The 10,094-nt window shown below is 39.5% G+C and overlaps 1 protein-coding gene across 1 annotated transcript; it reads left to right on the top strand.

Moving 5' to 3' along the window:
• Window positions 1-1,014: 1,014 nt before the first annotated feature.
• LOC132636490 (ethylene-responsive transcription factor CRF2-like) lies at window positions 1,015-3,314 on the top strand. Its single transcript, XM_060353383.1, has one exon. The coding sequence runs from the start codon at window positions 1,876-1,878 to the stop codon at window positions 3,076-3,078; it is 1,203 nt and encodes a 400-aa protein (XP_060209366.1). The 5' UTR covers window positions 1,015-1,875; the 3' UTR covers window positions 3,079-3,314.
• Window positions 3,315-10,094: the final 6,780 nt, after the last annotated feature.

The raw sequence follows: 10,094 nt of genomic DNA, 5'->3' as shown, positions 1-10,094 counted from the left end.
TAGGTGTCACAACTTGTCTATTAAATTAGGAATTATGAAATTAATTATTAATACTAATTAAGAGTATGAGTTATGAAGATGAAGGGGTGTGAGTTTTGGAGATGGCTTTTTAAATTCAAATAAAATAATTAAAAATGATATAAAAAGTCAAAAAAAAGAGAAAAAAGATAAATAGAATCCTTGGCCATAGAAAGGTGCCACATAAGATTGTTTATTCCTAGCTTTATATTATATATAGATTAAGGGAGTATTAAATATTGCCAAACTTATACTCCCTTCGTCTCAAAATATTTGTCGCATTTTTCATTTACACGCCCATTAAGAAAACATTTATAAGGGTAATAGTTTTGACTATTTTACCTTCTTAACATATTTCATCTTGTTCTCACTGCTCAATAAATATTTACTCCATTAGTGATGAAACTTCTTAAATGTTGATATGTGAACTCACAAAAATTAGCCTATTGATGTAATTAATACTAGGGTAAAATGATAAAAAGCTACTTAATTTTATCTTGGGTAAATAAAATGACAAATATTTTGAGACAAGTATCTTAGTAAGGACGAGAAATATTTTGAGACGGAGGGAGTATTTGAATATGACTATCATGATCTAGGCAATTTAACATGCCTTAATTAGCAAGTAATATGATGATTCTCTGAATATTTTTTTTTCCACTTCTAATTCCAAATGTGTGCATAATGCCAATCTCAATAACCAATCTTCAAAACAAATTCTCATCTCTAGCATTTGTTCAAGGAATTGTGAGTAAAATAAAAAATAAAAATATTAATTACTGATCACAGAATGTTAAAAGAAATCGATTAAGTCTAATTCAACCCCAAAAGTTAGTTTAAGATGTGAGAATCACCCAACTCATATAAAGAGACCTCTCATCTTGTAAGAGCCCGACCTGGGACTCTAACCGCACCCCCTCCCCTCCTCCCCCGACGTTCACACACGTCCTGGACTAGACATTTGGAGTGTGGACAATATAAGATAAGAGCTTACAAATGTGTAAATAATAAATTTGGACGTGATTGATTTTGATATCATATTAAAGAAATTGATCTCGTACCTAATTATCAAGGAGGCTCAATAAGATTTGTGGCCTAAAGCCAACTTTAACGGGAGGCCTTATTTTTTCTGCTCCATTTTTTTAAAAGAAAAATTAACCTATAAATCTATTATAGGTAAACTTTAGGCCTCATTTTCCATTAACTAAAGGTCTTAGGTTTGAGCCTCAGAACAAAAAAAAAAAAAAAAAATTGTTAGGGAATGCTTCCCTTTTTAATCAGCCTTATGTGTCTCGAAATTGATTTAATCAAAAAATTCAATTCGAGTACCGAACATCAGATGAAAAAAGGGGGCCCCAAAATTTTGGGGGCGTAAAGCCCCCAATTTAGTGGCTTGGCCCTCTGGCCCTTTCTAATTATAAAAGTTAGTTCAAGAAATAAGGATTATCTAAACTATATAAAGAGACCTTCCATCCCTTAAAAGAAATCCGTCTCTTAAACCCGGAGGCAAGGTTGGTTTGGCTTCTACTAAAATGCAAGAGTCATGCCTTTCTATGTTACTGAAAACGTGCTCGCATGCACACACAAATGACTTTTTCTGTCTTCTTGGTTTTGTGAAAAAATATCCTCTTTTTTTTTCTTTTTTTTTTCTTTTAGTTTGAAAAGAAGGCTTCAAATGAATGTCAGCATCCATACTTCTTGTCCTCTTTACCAAATAAACCTAAGCACCCTCGTCATCTTTCTATCGTATTGCACTAATGCCCTTTTCCTCCCTCCTCATGTTGATGTTTGTCATACAAATTCAAATTTTCATTAAGACATACTTCAAGAACCCCACCTCGTACGAGCACATGAAAAATGGAATATGTCGAATCAATTGGCAATATTCAAGCCACTACGTCAATGGATAGACCTGTTAAGAAACTCAAATTAAGCCCATCATCACAACAAAAAAACCTTATAAGAGCACCATTTTTCAATCTATCGTATGATCCAAAACAGTCGAACAGATTCAGTGGAGACGGGGTGGGACCTGTAGCTCGGAGGATTACAACATGTAGCTACGAACCACGGTTTTGTTATACTCCTCATAATTCAAGATTTCGTTTTCCTTTTGCTCTTGATGATCCCCCATCAACAAGTGATTGTCACCTTTATTGGCAATCACTTGATCAGAATCAAACTATGATTTCTTTTGCACCTCAGAATTGCTATGATCTTGACTATGAGCCGCACCATCACGCAAAGATTCGGTGTCAAAGCACTTACAATGGTACGTTAACAACATCATCAACGACAATGATGAATGGTTATGGCACTGTCTCCTCCCCTTCCCCTAAACGGTACAGGGGAGTGAGACAACGCCACTGGGGGAAATGGGTAGCGGAGATTCGTCTTCCGCGTAAAAGAACTAGACTCTGGTTAGGCACTTTTGACACCGCTGAGGAAGCTGCTTTTGCTTATGATGTCAAGGCCTTTAGTCTCAGAGGAACAGATGCACGACTTAATTTCCCGCATCTGTTCCTCGGGGATGTACACCCGTCTAGTAATTACATAGACGAGACCTCGTCACCAGCTTCAAGTACTACGTCATTCTTGAAAAGTCATCGTTCTCAAATCCAACACAAGAAACGGCACATCAGTCCCGTGGGACAGAGTACCTCTGTTTTAGACAAGGAAATAAGGATGTTTGATGGGAGCGATATACATGAATCAACGTCCAAATATACTACTAATATACTACAAGAAAATAGTGATTATTATCAGGCTTATACTGATGTAATCCAATCAAAAGAAGGCCTATTTGATAGTATATCAGATAAAAGGTGGGATAGCATGGCTGATCTGTGGAATTACAGCATTTGCTCTGATGATAATTTGCAGCAACAGCAGTGTGACTTCACCATTAATGATCCAGGCTTCGGGGACGATCTTTTAAGTACCACCAGCAACCTACTGCAACAGGATAATTCAACTTTTCCAGGGACGGATACAGGGCTGAGTTCTGGGGTTGAAGTGAACCTATTGTTTTCAACTCAGAACTCTGTATACATATTATAGGATGAGGCGAATCTAAGATTTAAATTTTATAGATTTCAGCCTTTAAAAGTCTTAGTGCTAAACTAACTGTATTTTTAAATTATGGGTTTAGAGTCTCATTTTTATTTCTTTTTATTTTTTGACTTTTACATATATACCATTGTTTTGTGAATTGGGGTCGATTGAATCCACAGGTGAACTATTAAAATCACACTCATTTTAAATTAACTTATTCTATATTTTAGATTCGGCTATGACTACTTTCTTAAGGCCTCCAGAACAATCAACATAATAGCTTTTATCCTAGGTTTGGTCCTACATACAAATGGGCTAGGGAAGAAACAGGGGCGGAATTATGATTGAAATTACGGTGTCCATGAACTCATAGTCTCTCCGCAAAACTAGATATTTTATATACATATTTTCTAGAATTGGTCCAATATTATCTGCTAGCACCCGTGCTATAAAAAGGCTGAATGGTGCACTTGATTGAATGTTGAGTTATTTACCTAGAGTACTAGGGATAAAATCCCACTTAATACTTTTTTTAAGTGATGCACCCATGATCTAAAAATCTTAGATCCACCTCTGGTAAGAAACATTTAGTCCCGATGTCTCAATTTATGTGACATACTTCCTGTTTAGTAAGTACCAAAAGGAAGGTCACATTTACTAAAAAAAAGTCACATTTCTTTGTTCAGACACAATTTACCTTAATGAGCTGAGTTATAACCACATAAATGTCTAAAGTTTATTTTTAGACCACAAATTTCAAAAATCAATCTTTCTTTCTTAAAAATTGTGCTCAATCGAATGATAACACATAAATTAGGATAGTTTGCATGATCTCGTGTCTCCCTACTATAATAGCAGCAACTAATGTACGATAAGTACTATTCATTCTTGAAGTATTTTGATGATCAACGAAAAAAAATGTGGCCAATTTGCACGATTGCCCTTATTCGGGGTGGTCTTTAATTTTTGTCCCTCAAATTGCTGGTCTTTAATTTTTGGCCTTCGCCTAAAATTATCTGGGTTCCGTTTTCGAACTCCCGCGCAATTAAAAATTAAAAAAAAAATCTCAAGGCAGAGTTTTCCTGTAAAACTCTACCTTAAGGCTAAGTTTGCCCGCAAACTCTACCTTATAAGACAGAGTTTTCCTCAAGGTTGCAAACTCTACCTTAATTATAAGACAGAGTTTGCCTACAAACTCTACCTTATAAGGTAGAGTACCTTAAGGCAGAGTTTGTCTTTAGGCATAAGACAAACTCTCCTTAAGGTAGAGTTTGTAGGCAAACTTTGCCTCGCGATTTTTTTTTCTAATTTTTTACTGTGCGGGGTTCGAACCTGAAACCTCAGGATTTTTTCGATCACTTTTGTAACACCCCGCATCTTGGAACCAAGTTTAAACTCATATCATTAAAGTTCTAGTGGGTTGACAGGTCTATTTCGGGCAACGATAACTCCTTGATCCGTTGTGAATCTGGAAGAACTTCCTTGTTGAAAGTTGTAGCCCTATTAACAAGATTTCCAACGGTATATTATGGGGATTAAATGGATATATGTGCAAAAAGTTATGCCCCATTGACTGAAGCCTGTTCGCTGGAAAATCGCCTGCGTTACGGTGACGGGTTACGGACCGTAACTCGTGTTACGGACCGTAACAGTGTACCGTAACACAGACGAAATTTCCAGAACCTCACTGGAAATTTTCACCAAGATACGGTCCGTCCCTTCGTGTTACGGACCGTACCTTGTGTTACGGACCGTAACATCGGACCGTAACACAGGGAAAATTTCCAGAAAGTTTCTAGAAATTTTCATCAGGGTACGACGCGACGTTACGGTCCGTACCCTGTGTTACGGTACCGTAACGTGGGCGCGTTTTGGTCCGCATTTGAGATTCGGGTCAACTGACTTCGGGAGGCCATAACCCCATCGTAAGTTGAGAATTTGGGAAAACTCAAAGAATGAAAGTTGTAGATTATTGAAATATCTTTCCAACCATAGGTTGTGGGTTCACAAGCGACGTCGGAATTGGGAGATATGGACGTTTTAAGACAGAACAGTCCCGACCCGTTTTCAAGTTGGGTCAACCCATTTTCCCTTGGAATTTAAAGAAAATGAAACCCTAGAAGCCTCATTTTTTCCCCTCATTTCAGATTTTAGAGAGAGGAAAAAGAGAGAGAGAAATTTAGAGAGAAGAAGGAGAAAATCAACCAATTTTAAGGCCCCGAATCCTAAAGCTCGTGAAGGATAAAGTGTAGTACGAGTTGTGGTCGTCATTTTAAGCTAAAGATCGGGCTTGGGAGTGTTGATTTCGTGGTGACTACCCAAAAGGTAATATTTCTACTCCCAAATCATTTATAATTGTGAATTGATGATTTATTGGGAGAATAATGATTGGGTTGTTGAAGATAATTATATGAACTATGTTAGAATTGTTGGGTTGTTGATTTGGGATTGTTGTATTCATATGGATTATGAAGAATGATGTTAATTGCATCTAAATGGGATTGTAGAAATGACTAGAAGTAAGAGAATGGGGATTTGGTGAAGAAAACACCATTAATGAGGGTTATAGAGCTTCATGCCCACTAAGTGTTTGATAAAATGCTTAGATGAACAAAACATGGATATTGTTGCTAATATAGAATCCCTATGACTTGTATGCTATAGATTGAAGTTGAAGGGGGTGAAGGACATTGTGATACGCTCAAAAGCGGAAGGTTAAGGTATGTAGAACTTCCATCCACATGTGGGAACTTCTATGTTCTTCCCCGTGATCCGTTTAGTAAATTCTATGAAGTTCAACTCCTAGGGCATTAAACCCAATGTATTGGTAGCCCGTAATTATGTATGTATGTATGAACATGAATTCCATATGTATGTTCGTTATTGTGTTCCTAAACCTCCATTTCGGACATTAGGAATCCTAGCTTAATCCATGAATCATGAATTCTTTCTCATGTGTTCTCATTATGTTCATATGAAACTGCATGAGTTATTTTTACAAGTTATTTCACGAAAATATGTTTACAAGTCCTTTCGTGAAAATCATGATTTCAAGACAAGTACAAGTTAATTCACGAAAGTCATGGGCTTCTTAGCCAACTATGTTATTTTCATGTTCGGGAGTTGTAATAATACCGAGAAGGCTCAGATAGCCTGAAACTACGTATGCCAACGTAGGATAAGAATTGCTCCGCCCAGTAGGACGATTCCTTCATATGTTCCCCATTGAGGGATTTGGATCCATTTATGTTATGTTCATGTCTCGTGCCCCGGCAAGGTACGAGATGGCTTAGCTGATCGGGCAGAGATCAGACTCCACGCTTCTCCCCGTGGTGGTTTATGTCGGTATTACAGATTATTACAGATCATTTCAGATTATCTCATGCTTACAGTACTCATGTTTTATGTTCAGTTTCAGTACTCAGTTTCAGTTTCAATTCTATGTTATGTACTCATGCTCATGCTCATGTTCATGTCCCAGTTTTCAGTTTTTAGTTCCTATCATGTTATTCTATGTCCCATGTTGTTCTTCCGGTTGCTTTACATACCAGTACATTCAATGTGCTGACGTCCCCTTTTATTTCCCGGGGGCCTGTATTTCACGATGCAGGTACGGATTTACAGGACGACGCTTCTGATCATTAGGATTTGCTCGTGCTAGCTTATTGGTGAGCCCCATTTCATTCGGGGTTTTAAGCATTGTCTTCTCTATGTAGTTTTGCATGTAAAGGTATGCTGGGGGCCTTGTCCCAGTACGTATGACTTCCAGTCCAAACTCAAAATAGAGGTTTCATAGACTAGACAAATCAGTTATGTCATGATAGACATTTGAAGTCATATGGACATTTGGGCACATTCATGTTTAAACAAGTACTTTATTATGTAATATGACCTATTATGTTGTACAAAGGTTCATCATGCATTCACGTCATATTCCGCTTATAATATGAAATCATGTTAGTTCAGCAAGTCATGTGGTTCGCTCGGTCACACGTAGTCAGGCACCGAGTGCCGTGTTACGTCCAGGCCATGGTTCGGGGCGTGACAAAGCTTGGTATCAGAGCCTAGGTTCAAGTGTCTTTAGGGAGTCTATGAAACCGTGTCTAGCGGGGTCTCTTTTATATGTGTGAGGGCCCCACACATATAAACAGTTGACCACCAGGACATACAGGATTGTCTCATTTCTTTCATATTCTAGATCGTGCAATTAGAGCAGTATTTTTAGGATGATTTCCTAACTCGTGCGTATACGTGTTTTCAGAAAATGCCTTACAAAAGAACTTACAAGAAGAAAAACACAGCCACTAGCCAAAGGGCTGCCACCGAAGTAGCTCACGAAGATACTGTTCCGACTCAGGCAACAGCTCCAACCACCTCTACTGTTACACCTCCGAATGCTTCGGATAGGGATGTTAGGAGTGCTATCAATATGCTCACCCAGCTAGTAGCAGCTCAGACCCAACGTCAGGAAACTGGGCTAAGTTCCGGAGGTAATGGGGAGTCTTCTAAGGCAAAGGACTTTCTCAGAATGAATCCCCCAGTATTCACGGGAACGAAAAAGGATGAAGATCCTCAGGACTACATTGACGCTCTCCAAAAGATCTTCAGGATTATGACAGTTACCGAAACAGAAGCAGCTACTTTTGGAGCTCATCAATTACAGGGCATTGCTAACACGTGGTATGAATCTTGGGAATTGTCCCGAGGTGAGAGTGCACCTGATGCTACATGGGATGAATTTGCTAGCGCATTTCTAGACCACTTTATGCCAATAGAGCTCAGAGAGGCCAAGGCCGAACAGTTCCTGAAACTTAAGCAAAATGGCAGGCCAGTTCAAGAATACTATTTGGAATTCGTTAGTCTGGAAAAGCATGCCCCACACATGGTACCTGATATGAGGGCAAGAGTGAGAAGATTCGTGGGAGGTCTTGATTCCCATTTGTATGATGGAGCCAATATTGTTGCACAAAATGGGACCATGACTATTTCCAAGATGGTTGCTTTTGTGCAGGGCAAGGAGACAAGGCTAAAGGAGGAAGAAGCCTTACAAAAAGAGAAAGACAAGGAGTACAACAAGAGGGTCAAATCTACCGGACAGTTCAGCGGGAACCGAAATAGGAACTTCTTCAAGAACAGGTCAGCAGCACCTGCTCCGTCCACAGCAAGTGCCCCACCCCCTAAGTTCCGCAATGATAAGAGGCAGAATTTCAGGCCATCAAGTTCGTACTCTCAAACTAGTGGGGGTCAGTCGAACTATAATTATCCGATATGCGGCAAATGTAATAAGAAACACTTAGGTGAGTGTCTCATGGGCAGGAATGTATGTTATGGTTGTGGCCAGAGGGGCCATATTCAGAAAGATTGTCCATCAGCTAGGCAAGGTACCGGAGGTAATGTGACGCAAACCACAAATTCAGCAGTCCCTCGTAATAATCAGGCCCAGCAGGGGAGCAATGCAGTTAGGGCTGGGAACGCAAGCGGGGGGCGAAACCGCATGTATGCATTGACAGGCCGTCAGAATGCAGAGGCTCGGGCAGATGTTGTTACAGGTACTCTAACAGTTTTCACTTTCGATGTATATGCCCTTATTGACCCAGGATCCACCCTATCTTATGTAACCCCTTTTGTTGCTAAGAAATTTGGTATTGAACCTGAAAAATTGTATGAACCCTTTGAAGTGTCCACCCCCGTTGGAGAATCACTCACAGTTAGACATATGTATAGGGGTTGCCTAGTTTTAGTCTACCACCGCAGAACCATAGCTGATTTAGCAGAATTAGAAATGGTAGACTTCGATGTGATCATGGGTATGGATTGGTTAGCTTCATGTTATGCCACAGTCTGTTGTAGAACTAAGGTGGTAAGATTCGAGTTTCCTAATGAGCCAGTCATAGAATGGAAGGGTAATTCAGTAGTACCCAGGGGTAGATTCATTTCTTACCTAAAAGCCAGAAAAATGATTTCCAAGGGCTATATCTACCACCTAGTTCGGGTCAAGGATTCAGATGCTCAAACTCCAACTCTTCAATCTGTTCCAGTTGTAAATGAATTTCCGGAAGTCTTCCCCGAAGATCTTCCAGGAGTCCCTCCTGACAGGGAGATTGAGTTTGGAATTGATTTACTTCCCGATACTCAGCCGATATCTATTCCACCATACAGAATGGCTCCAGCGGAGTTAAAAGAGTTAAAAGCCTAATTGAAAGATCTACTTGATAAGGGGTTTATTAGGCCTAGTGTTTCGCCTTGGGGTGCACCAGTCCTATTTGTCCGAAAGAAGGATGGTTCTTTACGTATGTGTATAGATTACCGACAGCTGAACAAGGTCACCATTAAGAACAGGTACCCTCTTCCTAGAATCGATGACTTATTTGATCAGCTGCTAGGTGCCCAATGTTATTCCAAGATTGATCTCAGGTCAGGTTATCATCAGTTGAAGGTTAAAGAAGTGGATATTCCTAAGACAGCTTTTAGGACCCGTTATGGCCATTTCGAATTTCTCGTTATGTCATTCGGGTTGACAAATGCACCAGCTGCTTTTATGGATCTTATGAACAGGGTCTTCAAGCCTTATCTCGATTTATTCGTCATTGTCTTTATTGACGATATTTTGGTGTATTCCCGTAATGAGGCCGAACATGTAGAACATCTCAGAATAGTGTTGCAGACTCTTAAGGAGCGAGAGCTTTTTGCAAAATTTTCAAAGTGTGAGTTTTGGCTTAAATCAGTGACATTCTTAGGCCACGTGATCTCGGGTGAAGGTGTTAGAGTTGATTCTCAGAAGATTGACGCCGTAAAGAGTTGGCCCAGACCCGCTTCAGTTTCTGATATAAGAAGTTTCTTGGGTCTGGCAGGTTATTATCGACGCTTTGTGGAAGGATTTTCTTCTATCTCTGCTCCGTTGACCAAGTTGACTCGAAAGAAAATTAAGTTCCAATGGTCAGATGCTTGTGAGCGAAGCTTTGAAGAGCTGAAGAAAAGATTGACTTCTGCCCCAGTTTTGACCTTGCCAGAGGGAACCGAAG

This window comes from Lycium barbarum, chromosome 4, assembly GCF_019175385.1.
Source record: "Lycium barbarum isolate Lr01 chromosome 4, ASM1917538v2, whole genome shotgun sequence".
Taxonomy (NCBI): domain Eukaryota; kingdom Viridiplantae; phylum Streptophyta; class Magnoliopsida; order Solanales; family Solanaceae; genus Lycium; species Lycium barbarum.
This window is presented reverse-complemented; position numbering and strand designations above follow the sequence as displayed.

What these genes read in the sequence shown, in the direction of transcription:
- LOC132636490 (XM_060353383.1), top strand. Translation starts at nt 1,876, where the DNA reads ATGGAATATGTCGAATCAATTGGCAATATTCAAGCCACTACGTCAATG.